The sequence below is a fragment of the Drosophila suzukii genome, chromosome 2R (assembly GCF_043229965.1).
Source record: "Drosophila suzukii chromosome 2R, CBGP_Dsuzu_IsoJpt1.0, whole genome shotgun sequence".
Classification (NCBI taxonomy): domain Eukaryota; kingdom Metazoa; phylum Arthropoda; class Insecta; order Diptera; family Drosophilidae; genus Drosophila; species Drosophila suzukii.
The window spans coordinates 22,583,462-22,598,536 of record NC_092081.1 but is presented as its reverse complement, the minus strand read 5'-3'; the positions used below and the strand labels follow the sequence as shown (position 1 = coordinate 22,598,536).

General features: G+C 41.2%; 11 protein-coding genes and 1 long non-coding RNA gene across 14 annotated transcripts; 6 read left to right on the top strand and 6 right to left on the bottom strand.

The window, feature by feature from the left end:
- The first annotated feature begins 117 nt into the window (after positions 1–117).
- On the top strand, positions 118–858 carry LOC108009703 (cx9C motif-containing protein 4). Its single transcript, XM_017074260.4, has 3 exons — positions 118–289; positions 352–508; positions 570–858. Exons 1-3 carry the CDS (start codon positions 226–228, stop codon positions 577–579), a joined length of 231 nt encoding a protein of 76 aa, XP_016929749.1. The 5' UTR covers positions 118–225; the 3' UTR covers positions 580–858.
- Positions 579–1,082, top strand: LOC108009702 (uncharacterized). The gene has a single exon (XM_065863902.2). The coding sequence runs from the start codon at positions 579–581 to the stop codon at positions 831–833; it is 255 nt and encodes an 84-aa protein (XP_065719974.2). The 3' UTR covers positions 834–1,082.
- On the top strand, positions 848–1,082 carry LOC108009706 (uncharacterized). The gene has a single exon (XM_017074261.4). It carries the CDS (start codon positions 848–850, stop codon positions 1,043–1,045), a length of 198 nt encoding a protein of 65 aa, XP_016929750.1. The 3' UTR covers positions 1,046–1,082.
- PIG-M (Phosphatidylinositol glycan anchor biosynthesis class M) lies at positions 1,069–2,572 on the top strand. The gene has a single exon (XM_017074255.4). The coding sequence runs from the start codon at positions 1,069–1,071 to the stop codon at positions 2,467–2,469; it is 1,401 nt and encodes a 466-aa protein (XP_016929744.2). The 3' UTR covers positions 2,470–2,572.
- On the bottom strand, positions 2,495–3,439 carry LOC108009700 (uncharacterized). Its single transcript, XM_070994673.1, has one exon. The coding sequence runs from the start codon at positions 3,224–3,226 to the stop codon at positions 2,588–2,590; it is 639 nt and encodes a 212-aa protein (XP_070850774.1). The 5' UTR covers positions 3,227–3,439; the 3' UTR covers positions 2,495–2,587.
- A 43-nt stretch (positions 3,440–3,482) lies between these two features.
- LOC108009701 (uncharacterized) lies at positions 3,483–4,174 on the bottom strand. Its single transcript, XM_017074258.4, has one exon. It carries the CDS (start codon positions 4,172–4,174, stop codon positions 3,548–3,550), a length of 627 nt encoding a protein of 208 aa, XP_016929747.2. The 3' UTR covers positions 3,483–3,547.
- Positions 4,175–4,186: 12 nt separating this feature from the next.
- Positions 4,187–4,988, bottom strand: LOC108008595 (uncharacterized). The gene has a single exon (XM_017072473.4). The coding sequence runs from the start codon at positions 4,986–4,988 to the stop codon at positions 4,536–4,538; it is 453 nt and encodes a 150-aa protein (XP_016927962.1). The 3' UTR covers positions 4,187–4,535.
- A 198-nt stretch (positions 4,989–5,186) lies between these two features.
- Positions 5,187–5,810, bottom strand: LOC108008593 (uncharacterized). Its single transcript, XM_017072472.4, has one exon. The coding sequence runs from the start codon at positions 5,664–5,666 to the stop codon at positions 5,190–5,192; it is 477 nt and encodes a 158-aa protein (XP_016927961.2). The 5' UTR covers positions 5,667–5,810; the 3' UTR covers positions 5,187–5,189.
- Positions 5,811–6,327: 517 nt separating this feature from the next.
- On the bottom strand, positions 6,328–9,748 carry LOC139352477 (uncharacterized). 2 transcript variants are annotated; one of them, XR_011603686.1, is made up of 3 exons: positions 7,598–8,611; positions 6,449–7,547; positions 6,328–6,398 (listed from the first exon to the last, which is right to left on the bottom strand). It is a non-coding gene; the product is annotated as an uncharacterized lncRNA (long non-coding RNA). The 2 variants fall into 2 exon arrangements; XR_011603685.1 differs by adding an exon at positions 8,695–9,748 and having other exon boundaries at positions 6,334–7,547; positions 7,598–8,185.
- Positions 9,749–10,490: 742 nt separating this feature from the next.
- pirk (poor Imd response upon knock-in) lies at positions 10,491–11,770 on the top strand. The gene has a single exon (XM_017072497.4). It carries the CDS (start codon positions 10,857–10,859, stop codon positions 11,442–11,444), a length of 588 nt encoding a protein of 195 aa, XP_016927986.2. The 5' UTR covers positions 10,491–10,856; the 3' UTR covers positions 11,445–11,770.
- A 1,263-nt stretch (positions 11,771–13,033) lies between these two features.
- Positions 13,034–14,302, top strand: Rae1 (ribonucleic acid export 1). Its single transcript, XM_017072182.4, has 2 exons — positions 13,034–13,535; positions 13,590–14,302. The coding sequence occupies exons 1-2, from the start codon at positions 13,128–13,130 to the stop codon at positions 14,220–14,222; spliced, it is 1,041 nt and encodes a 346-aa protein (XP_016927671.1). The 5' UTR covers positions 13,034–13,127; the 3' UTR covers positions 14,223–14,302.
- Positions 14,285–14,987, bottom strand: ND-B12 (NADH dehydrogenase [ubiquinone] 1 beta subcomplex subunit 3). Of its 2 annotated transcripts, none has more exons than XM_017072184.4 (3): positions 14,958–14,987; positions 14,580–14,714; positions 14,285–14,520 (listed from the first exon to the last, which is right to left on the bottom strand). In XM_017072184.4, exons 2-3 carry the CDS (start codon positions 14,705–14,707, stop codon positions 14,322–14,324), a joined length of 327 nt encoding a protein of 108 aa, XP_016927673.2. In that variant the 5' UTR covers positions 14,708–14,714; positions 14,958–14,987; the 3' UTR covers positions 14,285–14,321. The 2 variants fall into 2 exon arrangements, with proteins under 2 accessions (XP_016927673.2, XP_070850775.1); XM_070994674.1 differs by lacking the exon at positions 14,958–14,987 and adding an exon at positions 14,889–14,912.
- Between the last annotated feature and the right edge of the window lie 88 nt (positions 14,988–15,075).

Sequence of the window (15,075 nt, the reverse complement as noted above, 5' to 3'; positions counted from 1 at the left end):
TTTTTGTAGTGATTTATTTAATGGTTTTTTATTTTGCTTTTATTTTTTAGGCTCACATACTGGCAAACAGCTATCCCCTCCTACAATCTGGCAACCTTGTTTCGCGTCACTGTGAATGGCCAGAACCGCCAAGAAGAGAAAGAAGCAGCAGCACACCTGACAGCCTGTATTTTTCACACATTTGCAATTGGGATTTAAAATCTCAGGAAATCTGGACGGGATTACATGTCTGACACGCGCAAGGATCCTTGCAAAGCCAACGCCTGCCGCATTCAAGCCTGTCTGAACGGTAAGCAGCCGGCAATGACTCCCTTTTCGATGGTTATGTAAGCTTCGCGAGACTTTTTGCAGAGAATAACTACCAGGAGGACAAGTGCTTGGATGTTCTGGAGGCGATGCGCCAGTGCTGTCTAAAGTGGCATAAAGAATCGCTTTGCTGCAGTGGAATCGATCTGGAAAAGTCCTACAAACCAGAAGCCTCCAAGGGGCAGAACCCAACCGGCAAGTCGTGAGTTCTGGTCGAGATTTTCGTACCCATTAGGGCTCCAACACTTCCCCACCTCTTGCAGGAACAAATAATGACCATACCGCAGTATAAACCTCCCAAGGATATCCAAGACTTGCTAGACAAAAAGGAACAGCAGCAGGCTAATCAACGCAGACGAACCGCTGTGCTGCCCAAGCGCTCGTGGATCCAGCGGAATCCACGCCTCTTCCAGATCTCCTTCCTCACCGGCTCGCTGCTGATATTCTTCTCCAAACCCCTGTACGACTGCTTCATCGCCGATCCCCTGCCGCCGCTGGAGATCAAGGTGCCGCCGCACAAGCGCTGAGCTGAGACTGAGGCATGGAATCGGTGCGCAAGGCCAACCAACGACTCCGCAACTACCCGGTTCTGCTGACCAAGTGCGCGGACAAGGCCACGGCGTATGCGGTGTGCGTTTCACGGGATCTTAACGTTCAGCACAAGATCTGCGACGCCGAGTTCAAGGAGTTCCTCAACTGCATCCGCAAGAGCGCCCTGGAAATGAAGACCAAGCTGTAGACAATCGAAAACAATAAAACACAATGCCTCAAACAAAGGTTGCGACTACGGGATGGCAGCGACTGGGTCGCCGCATCCTTGAGACCAGCTTTCGGACCCATATCCTAATCTCCGCCCTGCTGCGGATCGCTTTAATCTGCTACGGACAAATACACGATAGTGAGTCCGCCGTGCCCTACACGGATATAGACTACAAAGTAGTGACGGATGGAGCTCGTCGTGTGCTGGATGGAGACACTCCCTTCGCCAGACACACTTATCGTTACAGCCCGATTATGGCTTACCTGCAGACCCTCAACATTCTGCTCCATCCGGCATGGGGTAAGCTATTTTATGCCACTTTTGATCTGCTCATCGCCACGCTCATTTACCGCCTGGTGCACATGGAGATCAAAAGTCAGTACCAGAAGACCGTGCAGCACCTGCTCAGCAAGTTCAACAGGCCACGGGAGTCTGACCAATCGCTGGACGCCCTGGACGCGCGAAGTCATCCGGAGAACTTGGCCCGCGCCTCTGCTTGCTTCTGGCTCTACAACCCCTTGACGGCTGTAATTTCTACCCGTGGAAGCGGCGACTGCTTCTCGAGCTTCTTCGTGATACTCACTATCTACCTGTTGCTAAAATCAGAGCACCATGTCGCCAGGAGTCACTGGCTTATATTCTGCGCAGGCTTATCTCACGGACTGGTGATCCACTTGCGTCTATATCCGTTGCTGTTCAGTTTGGCGTACTACTTGTCGCTGTCCACACGCCTCACACAAACACCCCTCGATTTTCTGTGCCAAATCCTGCGGCCCAACAAGCAGCAGTTGTGCCTGGTGATCGGAACACTTGTCAGCCTAGTGGGCTTCACCTACACCTTCTACTCAATGTACGGCTGGGATTACATCTACGAGGCTTATTTGTATCACTTTGTACGCAAGGACTCGCGACACAACTTTTCGCTGCAATTCCTTCTGCAGTATCTGGGCAGTGCACCGAGTGTGGCGGAAACCTCTGCGATCCTGAAACTCCTAGTGGTGGCCCCGCAGTTCCTGCTTATCCTCTACTTGAGCCTGAGCTTTGGCCAGTTTCGACAGACCCTACCGTTCTGCATCTTTGCCCTGGCCTTCGTCATCGTCACGTACAACTCGGTGGTAACCTCGCAATACTTCATCTGGTACTTGGCTATCCTTCCGCTCTGCTTAAACAACTTCAAGCTGCTGTCGTGGAGAAGGTGCTTCAGTCTCCTGTTCCTTTGGCTGCTCGCCCAGGCGCTGTGGCTGCTGCCCGCCTACTTGCTGGAGTTCCGGACGTGGAACACCTTTTACTGGATCGGAGTGCAGGGCGCCGTGTTCTTCGCCATTAACGGGTATATTCTGGAGCAGCTGTTGAGTCACTACGGGTTCACCCAGTTTAAGATAAGCTACAGAAAGTTACTGTAATCAAACAATCCGAAATTTTCCATACTTAAAGTGTGTGCAAAGAAGCGATTTAATACAATGAATTAATACAAGATATCACAAATTAAACTAGTGGAAATTTAAATGCGAAAGTTAGTTATTAGCTCTTTGTTGAGTGTATAAACTTGATGTAATTAAAAAGCCTTTCGTGTTCCTCGATGCGCATGGCATGAACTCGGTCAGAAATACCCCAGACATCCCTGTGTCCGACCATATCAGTCTGAAAAACATTACCCAGCTTGTTCCACTCCACATCTGTGAACTTTTTCTGAACTCGGTGGTACAATGCTCGAGCACAGATTGCTTGCACGGTTATGTTGTTGACATATTTGAACTCCTTCCGATTCTCGTAGAGCCTCCTTGTATGCTCGTAGTCCTTTCCCAACTCCTTTCCTGTTGTTATGAACATGTGATAGACGCGCTTTCGAGTGGCTGGTTTCTCCAGGCACAGGAAACACAGGTACTGCGTGTGGTCCTCCAGATTTATTTTTGGGGGAACTACAGGTGGCACATTACTCTTCAGTAGGATCCTGCTTAGAATCACTGGAAACGTGGTTGGATTCACTTTAGGTTCCTCTGGGATGGGAGTTTTCTTCTTTTTTCGCCTGATACGGGGAGCATTAAAATTCGGCTTTACCCTTCCGGATATATTAAGCACTGGTATTTCTGATGATGACTCAGTTTTGGAACCACTTGCTGATAAAGGTGTATCATTATGTTCCAGTGCTTCAGCTTCCATGATTTTAAATTCTTTTATTATTTGAATGCCTTCCTGTATAATGTCCAAATTAGTACTGAACTCTTGTAGCCGAAAACCGCTGATTAAGTAGATGGGATGTTTTGTGCCAAATCGAAATACATATGTATTTCACAACACAAAAGTTTAATAGCAAAGCACAGAATTAGTGATGGTTTTGTTTATAAATGTCTCCAAGGGAATGGCAATCATAAGTTTGTCGATTAGGTTGAGCTTTCTGATAAGAATAGTATAACACTTGAATTTTATAAAAATATTTATTTAAATTTTGATTTTCAAATTATAGAAAGTATTATTAAGCATTCAGCTATTCGTAGCGCTCAGGAACTTGGCATAGTTGAATAATTTTTCTGTTTCCTCGTTTTCCAGATCATACAATCTACTTGTAACATTCCAAACATCCCGTTCTCCAATTCTGTCAGTTTCGAAAATATTTCGCTGCTTGTTCCACTCAACATCGGTTAATTTCATTTGGACTCGGTGAAACAATGATCTTGCACAGAGGGTGTACACTGTTACTTGCTCCAAAATCTTGAGGTCTTTTCTATTTTCATAAATTTTTCGCACTTTTAAGAAGTCACTATCCAACTCCTTCTCGTTGGAGATGAACATATGAGAAACTAGCTTTCTTTTAGATGGTTTGTCCATGCACAACAAGCAAAGATATTGCTTAAAGTCCGACAGATTCATTTTTGAAACCGGTTCAGGTGGGTCATTACTTTTTAACAGGATCCTTCCCATTATCACTGGAAAGGTGGTAGGGTTGATTTTTGAAGTTTCAGGAACCGTGGGGGGTGGAGGATCCGCTTTCTTTTTGCCCATAGTACGGGGAGTTTTTTGAGTTGTCTCAACCTTTCCTGAAATATTAAGCACGGGTGTTTCGGAAGGTTTGGGATTGCTGCTGGTGGTATTATTAGCTTGATCTTCCATTGCTTTTTTAACGTTTCTTATGAAGTTTGTCTTTCTAGAGGTCTAACGCGGCACTGAAATTTAACTGGACCTATACTTAGGTTGTTGAATCAATATAGAAATAATTTCACATAGAACGAAAACCAAAAGCTTAGTATTAGTCACTTTTATTTGTTGACATCTACCTGTGAATGGTAAAAAAAACATATGTTCTTTAATTAGGGTGAACCTTGGCGCACTAGATTAGTGATAAATGTTTTTTTTTCCTATAAAACATTAATAAATTAATTAATATCGACAAAGGTTAAAAACAATACCAAATTATTTTTTAATTTTAACCCAAACTTTCTAATAACTTTATTGGTTTCATAAATATCACTTTTCACCTAGTTTTGTTAAGATAGCTTAAAAATTGGTAGATTTCCATTTCTTCTTCTTTCAAGGCATCGGAAACAATTTCCTGTATGAAGTACATGGAATCTTTTTTATACTGAATTACATTTTCGCTGACCCAGTGTTCTTTACCGATGCGATTCTTTACTCGTAAAAGCATATCTTTGGGACTAAATGAAACTACACTTATAATAGATCCATTTTTAAAATTATCAGGTCCAAACTCGTAATATTGTTTTCCGTTTCTCATTGTCTCAGTAGCTGCAAATCTCCCAACGCATGTTTCATCCGGTTTTTGAGGCTTAACGCCGAGAAGTAATTTCTGCATATGCTTATCAAACTTAAACTCAAAATAAGCTTCGGGGTTACTAGTTTTCTGCACTTTTTCTGATGTTTCGCAGGTGTCACTTCCAATAGTTAAAATATTTGAAGTTGACGTCATATTAGGTTCTGAAATATATTAAAATTAGTGGACTCTTTCAATGTGACATTGTTTCAGCATACCTGAGTTATTCTCAATAACGTCTGATTTCGTTATGACCAGTCCTTTTATTTATTTACAAATGAAATCAGCTGAAAGCTTTAAATTAGTGATGGGGGTTTGGTTTGTGTATGCCCTGGGTAATGGCAAAAACATATGTTCTTAAGTTCTCTTTTTGTTAGTGTGTTCCTTCAGATAACACAAGTAATCATATATATCCGAGCTTTCCTCACTCACAGCTTTGGAAACAGATTCCATTACAACATTTCTCGAATCTTTAGGATACTTAACAACGTTTTCAGATATCCAGTGTTCCTTACTGATTTTGTTTTTTATACGCCTGATGATGCCTTTTGGTTCAAATGTAGGACAGTTAATCATCCAACCGTTTATCTTGTCACTCGGACCAAGCTCGTAAATATATTGTCCGTTTTTCCTATTTTCATTCGCTGAAAACGTTTCGACAGATCCATCTACATATACTTCAGTCAATGGCTTAGCATCATTTAGTAATATTTTCTGCAAATATATCTCTAGATCTGAGTCTTTTAACTCTTTGTGGCTCTTTGGGATCCGAGCTCCATCTAAAACTTCTTGGGTCTCTGTTCCAATAGTCAACACGTTTGATTTCGTCGCCATGCTGTATTTTGCAAATATATTTTGTTTTCTGAACTGTTTTCTGATATAATGATGTCTGATTTCGTTATAAGTATAAGAAGGTTTCGCTACTTATTTACTAACGAAATAATTTCCCAGGAAGCTCACATTAAAAGCACAAAGTTAGTGATGGTAGTTTTTTGTTTACAACCCACCCGTGAATGGTAAATAGCATGTGTTTTAACGTTAGGATGGACCAAAAAATTTTATTTTGTATATTTAAAAGAAATTATTATCATTTTTTATTTCTATTTTCCATCAGATAACATATATATTGATAAATTTCAAAATGTTCTTCATGAAGCGCAGCTCTAAGGGTTTGATGTATAAATAATCTGGAATCTTTGCTATACTTCGCCACGTTATCAGTAGTCCAGTGGTCCTTGCTTATTCGATCCTTAATTCGTCTTAGAACTCCCTTGGGTTCAAAGGTAGGTCCGTTCATAATCCAACTACCCGTTCTAATCTCAGGTGCAAACTCGTAATAGTATTGCCCTTTCTTTTTAACTTCATTTGCAGCTATTCTTTCGACAGCTGATTGATTAGGCTCGGGTTCTATAGGATTAGCTCCATTTAAAAGAATTTTTTGCAAGTGATCTTTAAAATCGTCTTTAAAAAAGTATATGCTCTTCTTTGGGATCTGTACTTTAGGTTCGATTTCACTGGTATCTGTTCCTATAGTCAAAACTTTAGATTTTGACGCCATGTTGGGTTCTGAAAAATATGTTACTAAAAGACAGCTTGCTACTAGAAACTTAATTTACTTGAATGACTTTTAAAATCAACTGGTGCTCTCCTTTATTTATTTACTAATGAAATATTTCCAGCCAAAGCTCACATTAAAGCACACAATTAGTGATGGTGCCTTTTTGTTTATAAACTTGTGTGAATGGTAAATCACGAAGGTTTTCAAGTTAGGGTGGACTTGGTACTTCACTTCTTACTTAAATTTCTCTCTGTATAAAATGGATATAATATAACCAGGAATCTTTTAACGATTTTCTTGCAAATATCGCAGGTAATTATATATTCTTTGGTCCTCCTTTACTATGGCGTCCCAAACAAGTTCTTGTATTTCAGCAGTTGAATTGTTATGGTACTTAATTACACTTTCATTTATCCAGTGTTTCTTGCTGATCATCTCCTTGACAATTGATATAAGCCCTTTGGTATCAAATGCTGGGCCAGATAAATCAATTCCCTTTGTATAGTCGTCTGACCTAAACTCGTAATATTGTGTCCCATTTCCCCGAGTGCTTGTTTTAAGCTTGTTTAGCTTACTAATGAGCCAATCGAAATTATTTCAATCGATGTGTAGCTACTATAGTTTTATTATTTTCAGAATAAAAGCTTACAATAAACTTTTGTGTTAAATAAATATATATAAAATTAAACTTTCTTAGTCCATCAGATAACATATATATTGATAAATTTCAAAATGTTCTTCATGAAGCGCAGCGCTAAGGGTTTGTAGTATAAATAAGCTGGAATCTTTGCTATACTTGGCCACGTTATCAGTAGTCCAGTGGTCCTTGCTTATTCGATCCTTAATTCGTCTTAGAACTCCCTTGGGTTCAAAGGTAGATTCGATCATAATCCAACTACCCGTTATAAACTGCGGTGCAAACTCGTAATAGTATTGCCCTTTCTTTTTAACTTCATTTGCAGCCATTCTTTGGACAGCGTTATAATTAGGCTCGGGTTCTATAGGATTAGCTCCATTTAAAAGAATTTTTTGCAAATGATCTTTAAAATCGTCTTTAAAAAAGTATATGCTCTTCTTTGGGATCTGTACTTTAGGTTCGATTTCACTGGTATCTGTTCCTATAGTCAAAACTTTAGATTTTGACGCCATGTTGGGTTCTGAAAAATATTTTACTAGAAGACAGCTTGCTACTAGAAACTTAACTTACTTGAATGAATTTTAAAATCAACTGGTGCTCTCCTTTATTTATTTACTAATGATATATTTCCAGCCAAAGCTCACATTAAAGCACACAATTAGTGATGGTGCCTTTTTGTTTATAAACTTGTGTGAATGGTAAGTCACGAAGGTTTTCAAGTTAGGGTGGACTTGATACTTTACTTCTTACTTAAATTTCTCTCTGTATAAAATGGATATAATGTTAGCTGGAATTTTTTAACGATTTTCTTGCAAATATCGCAGGTAATTATATATTCTTTGGTCCTCCTTTACTATGGCGTCCCAAACAAGTTTTTGTATTTCAGCAGTTGAATTGTTAAGGTACCTAATTACACTTTCATTTATCCAGTGTTCCTTGCTGATCATCTCCTTGACAATTAATATAAGCCCTTTGGTATCAAATGCTGGGCCAGATAAAACAATTCCCTTTGTATAGTCGTCTGGCCTAAACTCGTAATATTGTGTCCCATTTCTCCGAGTGCTTGTTGCGCAAAATCTTTCCACTGAGCCTTCATCGGGGGTTTTTTTCAGAGGAGGAGATCCACCCAAAAGAAGCTTTTGTATACGTTTTGTAAATCTAAAGTAGAAATTACGTTTATGAATTTTTATTATTGATGCTCTTTCCAACGCTTCTTCAGTCTCCGTTCCAAAACATAAAATATTTGGTTTTGACTCCATGACGTCTAGCTTGCTAATGAGTCAATCGGAACTATTTCATTCGATGTGTAGCTACTATAGTTTAATTATTTTTACAATAAAAGCTCACAATAAACGTTTGTGTTTAATAAATATATATAAAATTAAACTTTCTAAAGGCCTCTTCTCATACGCGTGTTAAGTTCTAGTCCTACATAGATAGCTTTAATGAGAATTATTAAATAAAAAGAAAATATTATGAAGTAGAAGCACTTATGAGCAAAGAGTTAACTGGGGAAGCTAAATACTGTATGTTGTGAACAATAAACAATGAAGTTAAACTACAGCTACAATATTTGATAAGTTTAAAATAACAGTATTGTCTGCCAGCCTGGTAAGAGGTCATTCATTAGTTTATCTTAACCGAAAGTCCCCTAAAAGTGTTCTCACCTTATCGAGTGTCTGTCAGAACAAGTAACATAAAGTTCATTTATTTCGGTTCGAAACTTGAAAAACAACAAACGCGTCTCTCTCTGATCTAAATAAAAGATAAAGGTGCTTTTTTCGTCGGTGGGGGTATTAGTACCGGTACTAGAAGCGTGGTACTATCTATAGCTGCAGGTGCCGATGGCTGTGATGGGTATACTAAAAAAGGGTGTTTTTCTTCGCTCGCACAATTTCTCCATTTGCCTGTGCTGTAACTACGTAGAGGCATATCTGGAACTATACACGATTTAGCTGATATAATACCTACCGATTTGTACTTAATATGGCTTCACATTATTATTTTTTTTATTACGACCTTGATTGGTGTCGAGTACGCTTGAGATAACTGCAGAAAAGTCCCCGTTTACTGCCCTAAAATTGCGATCTAGCAAATAAATCATTTTATAATGTTCCGAAAGAGATAATTGATTTGTCAACCGAAATGAACCTTGAAAATAAAGTACAGGAAAAGTTTACGCAACTGGCAGTAGTGCACCCTTCAATTTATTGATATGTATATATCTATATCTATATAGCTGCGGTGCTTTCCCCAAACGAAGAAACATTCGCCCCACTGTTTACATTAAAGCGTGTTTATTCAAATGGTGATCTAGATACATGTATTTCATATTTCCCTGTTCTGTTCGCCTGCAAGCTCCACGATCGACTGAAATCGAAATTGAAACTGAGAGCTGAACTTGAAACAAATGCCAAGATCGAGAAGAGACGACTCGAAATCGGAAGCTTTCGGGGCGTACATTCTATATATATGTGCTGTAAATCGAATGCTAATGAAATCAGATGTGCAAATTGCAGGTGTGAGTTTTTTGTTTGTAAACAAACTGACAAGGAAACGAATGTCTCAGCTGGAGTGATCACTTGACAACCGGGTAAACATTTATCAAATATGTAGATTGGAGTTTTCTAGTGCAAGGCGGAAAACTCTATCGTCTTATCGGGGTTATTACCCCTTTGTTTTGAGGTGGTCTCAACTATATGGCGCTTTGGCACAGCATTTACGACCAAACCGAAATCAGCCTGTTTATAATCAAGGGGCTTAACAATGATAAGGGAGTTGCCAAAAATCCCCATTAAAATTTGGCTGCATCGTAAGCTGATAAGAATCTGCACAGGAAAAAAGTCAAGGCTTGTAAGGTTTTTCAAAATAAATACTTTTAAAATGTTAGTAATAGTAAAGTATACTATTTTTGTTTTATTTTTATTTAATATATATATATATTATAACAAAAATCGACATTCATATTTCAAATGTACAAAGGATAAAATGCCCATTTTGTAATTGTATTATTATATAAAGTATATATTTTTTAAATCAATATACATGCTATATACTCAAAATACATACTAAGTGTAATACGAAACAGTCGACAAAAGTATATTAATATCAATTTTAAAAAAATTACCCATTTACTGTTAATAATAAAAGGAACTAGTACTAAAAATGATTTTTTTTCTCTGTACAAAATAGTCATTCTTCAGTTTGGGAACCCTAAGGAAGCCAAAGGTCCTATGAATAAGACATACTAAATGGAAGAGATAGCCGAGCCCATTACGACGGGCCCCACAGGTGCGTATTAGTCACCCCGAATAATTCGGCGACCTTATCAAAGGTCTCCCCAGCTGGTCAAAACTCGAAACCCTCATGCCTACGAAGTGATTTTGGTGCCGGCCCTCGGGCGAAATAAAAAAGCCCCGCCGCTAGACTCTCTGGCTGGTATAAAAGCGGCTCCCGAGCGGCATTATCGTTTAATAGCCACAGTGCCAGTGTTCGTTGAGCACGGCGAAAGCGATCCCCAAAAGTCGCAAACTCAAAACAAATCACAAACAAAAACCAGAGGGAGTCCCCTGACGGAAGCAGACGATCCCCCAGTATTATAGTATCATCGATGCTCACACAATTGGATACTTTTGACCTTAGTCGGCAGCGGTGACATAGCAACCATTGGATATTGCTCATCGTTCGGAGAGTTCCCCCAGCGACAGAGAAAGAGAGATAGTATAGCCCCCGAAAAAAACTAGAGAATGAGATAGCGGACCGTTGAGCGGTGATTTTTACGAGTGATTAGCAGCGGAAAGAAACGAAACCTGAGGTAATTCACACTAAAATGGGTGTTCGTGTGATAGAGACCGATTCGGCGAGCGATTCGTATGACGATGACGAGTGCTCTACTTGCCAGAAAGAGCAGCAGGGTAAACCCCCCAACAAGACCAAGAGGAGTCCCTCTCCAACGGAGGAGACGACCATCTATGCCAGCAAAGATCTGGTGGGCAACTGCAAGGAGTACCGCATCGAGAATAACTCGAGGGATCTGAGGGTCATCGGCAATGGCAACCGGATACGTATAGTGAATAACTCCGGGAGCCTGCAAATCATTGGCAACAGCACCAGGCTTAAGATCCAGAGCAACAGTGGGTCTATAAAGTATACCGGAAATGATGGGCGGATATACCTGGGTAGCAATTCTTCGCAGCGAGTTGTGGACTACACGGGCTGCAATGGACTGCTCAAGGTGGTGAAATCTCTGGATCTCAGTGGTGATGCCAAGAAAAAGTCCAGCTCTCGACCGAAAAAGCCCCAGACAACGGATTCCAGCCAAAACAGATCCGGGGGCGTTGAGATCGAAAGCAAGTTTACCGTCCAGCACGGAGCTGGGAATATTGTGATCAATAATGCCATCAATGTGAGCATTTAAAATAATGGAGCTCTCTAAGTCTTCCTAGGCCAAAGATTAGTCTACTGCAACTCTTGCCGCCGAACTCAACGGTTCCTATCGACTGCTTATACCAAGTTACCAAGTCTTATAAGTGACTTCCGACTGCTATTTAATCATAACACATTCAGCATCGTCAAGTATTAAACGCCACGTCGCTAGTCTAGAATATCCATTAGTAATCACAAAGCCACCCACTGATTAGGGAAATATATATGTATGAATAGTCGTAATGAACAAAGCTTAAACTTCATTCCGAGAATGATTAATCTGATTTAAACCAAACAAATATATATGTTTAAAAGAAATACGTTGAGGTGTTTTTCTTTCTAACTTTTGCCTTAAGGACAAAAAATCCCCGGATCTGAGCGTACTTCACATTTCCCTTGGAGCTTGGTGATCTACACAGATAATATAATGAGTAAATTCCAAAAATGTTTTCCTCAGCATAAGCACTCCACAATCTGCGGTCGGGTCGTGCCGTTCACAACTTCTAAGAACTGGCTCTTAATCATCGTGATGCTTAATGCACTGAAAACTGGAGCAAGTTGACCTATTTCCATTGTCACCGGAAAGAGCACGCGACGCATTTAAGGCACTATCGATATAGGTACTGATTAAATATGTACATTTCGCTTTCCTATAGGTGCCCTTGGTTACGGACTTTCGGCGCCGAATATTAATTCTCGGGGGTTTTTTTTTGAGGTGACAGTGGCATACAAAGCAACAATTCATTACCGAATTACGGCTGCCACCTTTGCACTCACATTTACTGGTTTAACTGGGATGACAGGTATGAATATCCGGAGATGCGACTTTGGGTGCAATCACCTTTTAATATCTCTGGGAAACTCGATAATACAAAAGTTGTAGTTAAGATAATTTATTTATTAGAATTATTATTAATTACCATTATCATCAAATGTCACTATCACTGTCACCATTAATTTGATTGGGTGATGTACTTTTCTTAATAATGAAAATTGGTAAACTTTTTAAGTTTAAATAATAAACAGATATTTAGCGTTGAACTGTTAAGTAATATGTTTAAAAAAAGGGTTGATTTGGAAAGTCAAGGGAAACACATGTTTATATATAAATATCAAAAGCCACGTTATGAAAATAAGAATTATTATACCTAATGTCGAACTTTATTGCATACTCGTAGGATTGAAATTTAAAACAAATTGGAAATATTCATTTATTGAGTTTAGGGCTGCGTTTGGTTGCTGGCAATATAACATAGTTACCCTTTCTAATAATAATAGGTAAAGTTGATTAATAATCAAGAAATTAAAACAATCTTAATGAGTTACAAGTAAAATCTCTTTAACGGGTCTCCTTTCGTTTTTCAAATCTACTTTGTTCTTGTAGTTATTTATTTCGCAGTGCTATTGTATTTCTTCTTAGTTTTTGTATAACCATTTATTATTATTTTTAACCTAAGATGTAAGCTTTTTACTTTTTGAAATCAATTTGGTTTCCCGCCAATAGGGGAGCTCGGTTTATATCGATAAGCTATCATCCGGCTCTCGCATCGCGGTTTCTTGGACTGTCTGGTCACACTTTTCTGCTCGCGTGCTGAAGACCGATAACCGATAGGTTCTCCTTCGTCGGCGAAATAATATAAACACAAACATTTTGCGACATCTGAAGCAGAAGATCATGTTTGGCGCCACACAATCTACCAACCGGATGAACGACTTCGAGGTGGCCTCGCCCCCGGACGACTCTGTCTCGGCGCTGGAGTTCAGTCCGAGCACGGTGCAGAAGAACTTCCTGATGGCCGGAAGCTGGGACAGCACAGTGCGCTGCTGGGAGGTGGAGCAAAACGGGGCGACCGTTCCAAAATCCATGAAGACCATGGGCGGACCCGTGCTGGACGTTTGCTGGTCGGACGACGGCAGCAAGGTGTTCGTCGCCTCCTGCGACAAGCAGGTTAAGCTCTGGGACCTGGCCTCCGACCAGGTGATGCAGGTGGCGGCCCACGATGGTCCCGTAAAGACGTGCCACATGGTCAAGGGTCCCACGTACACATGCCTGATGACAGGGTCCTGGGACAAGACTCTAAAGGTAAGCCCATCTAATAGGAAAAACCTACTTTTCATTCATCATTGTCGCCTTTAGTTCTGGGACACGCGGTCTCCCAATCCCATGATGGCCATCAACCTCCCCGAGCGCTGCTACTGCGCCGATGTGGACTACCCCATGGCCGTGGTGGGCACTGCCAACCGGGGCCTCATCATATACTCGCTGCAGAACAGCCCCACGGAGTACAAACGACAGGAGAGTCCGCTGAAGTACCAGCACCGTGCCATTTCCATTTTCAAGGACAAGAAGAAGGAGCCCACTGGCTATGCCCTGGGCAGCATCGAGGGTCGCGTGGCCATACAGTACGTCAATCCGGCGAATCCCAAAGACAACTTCACCTTCAAGTGCCACCGCTCCACGGGCACCTCGGGCTTCCAGGACATTTATGCCGTGAATGACATAGCATTCCACCCGGTGCACGGCACCCTGGTGACCGTCGGCTCCGATGGCACCTTCAGCTTCTGGGACAAGGATGCCCGCACCAAGCTGAAGTCCAGTGAGGCCATGGATCAGTCCATCACCAAGTGCGGATTCAATGCCAACGGCCAGATCTTCGCCTACGCCGTGGGCTACGACTGGTCCAAGGGCCATGAGTACTTCAACCCGGCCAAGAAGCCCCAGATCTTCCTGCGGTCGTGCTACGACGAGCTAAAGCCGCGTATCAACTGATCAGAGGATTACTTTAGTTTTAGTGAAAACCCCTACACGTATATGTATTGCGAATAAACAGATTTGGATTGATAACACAATGGGGTTTATTCAATATAGCTAATGGTGGCCCTTATCGTCGTGTTCCTCGTGGCCATGACCATGTCCACCCTGGCCCTTGCCAATGCCCAAGGCGTACTCCACGGCGCAGGTGGCCAGGAAGGCGGCGAATCCCACGCCCAGTCCGCGGAATAGGAAGGTGTTCAGGCGGGTTCTGTGGGTGCCAAAGCCCTTGGGTTCGTAGCGCCAGGCCTCGTTCCTGGGAAAATAAAACTTATGAGATGGGGAAAGCAGAATGATCCCGTTCCAATAGCTCACCTCAGCCAGGGATCCTTCAATCCTTGGCGCGCCAGTGCCTCCTTAACCTCCACCAGCTGGGGCACATTCTCCACCTTGTAGGCCGATGCATGCGGCACCGTGTAGGGTTCTCCGTGATGTCCGCCCATTGCTGCACTGGAATTCAGTAAAGATCAGTATCCTCCAGGAGAAATTTATGTTTTAACCTAGCCCTGAACAATTACATAAGAATGTTTACGTTTGACAGGCTCTAAGGCCTGCTTAAGATAAAATACTGTGTGAACCAAGTGCACGCCCAATTTAAATGCAACTATAACTTATTTATCACACCTAAATACTCGTAATTAAACCAAAATCAGCCGAAATATAAAATTCCTAAAAAAAATTGTTAATACGCACAGTTGACTTAGAGATGAACAGTAGACGATAGACCTAAAACAGCTGATGTATCGATATATCGCCGGGAGGGACTAAAAAATACCGCAACCGACTATCAATTTTGGCGCCAATTTGACTT

Bases quoted from the DNA above. Each gene is read 5' to 3' on its own strand.
- LOC108009703 (XM_017074260.4), top strand. From the start codon at position 226: ATGTCTGACACGCGCAAGGATCCTTGCAAAGCCAACGCCTGCCGCATT. The intron at 290-351 runs GTAAGCAGCCGG...GACTTTTTGCAG, and splicing joins CATTCAAGCCTGTCTGAACG to AGAATAACTACCAGGAGGAC.
- LOC108009702 (XM_065863902.2), top strand. From the start codon at position 579: ATGACCATACCGCAGTATAAACCTCCCAAGGATATCCAAGACTTGCTA.
- LOC108009706 (XM_017074261.4), top strand. From the start codon at position 848: ATGGAATCGGTGCGCAAGGCCAACCAACGACTCCGCAACTACCCGGTT.
- PIG-M (XM_017074255.4), top strand. From the start codon at position 1,069: ATGCCTCAAACAAAGGTTGCGACTACGGGATGGCAGCGACTGGGTCGC.
- LOC108009700 (XM_070994673.1), bottom strand. From the start codon at position 3,226: ATGGAAGCTGAAGCACTGGAACATAATGATACACCTTTATCAGCAAGT.
- LOC108009701 (XM_017074258.4), bottom strand. From the start codon at position 4,174: ATGGAAGATCAAGCTAATAATACCACCAGCAGCAATCCCAAACCTTCC.
- LOC108008595 (XM_017072473.4), bottom strand. From the start codon at position 4,988: ATGACGTCAACTTCAAATATTTTAACTATTGGAAGTGACACCTGCGAA.
- LOC108008593 (XM_017072472.4), bottom strand. From the start codon at position 5,666: ATGGCGACGAAATCAAACGTGTTGACTATTGGAACAGAGACCCAAGAA.
- pirk (XM_017072497.4), top strand. From the start codon at position 10,857: ATGGGTGTTCGTGTGATAGAGACCGATTCGGCGAGCGATTCGTATGAC.
- Rae1 (XM_017072182.4), top strand. From the start codon at position 13,128: ATGTTTGGCGCCACACAATCTACCAACCGGATGAACGACTTCGAGGTG. The intron at 13,536-13,589 runs GTAAGCCCATCT...TGTCGCCTTTAG, and splicing joins CCTGGGACAAGACTCTAAAG to TTCTGGGACACGCGGTCTCC.
- ND-B12 (XM_017072184.4), bottom strand. From the start codon at position 14,707: ATGGGCGGACATCACGGAGAACCCTACACGGTGCCGCATGCATCGGCC. The intron at 14,521-14,579 runs GTGAGCTATTGG...TTATTTTCCCAG, and splicing joins TTGAAGGATCCCTGGCTGAG to GAACGAGGCCTGGCGCTACG.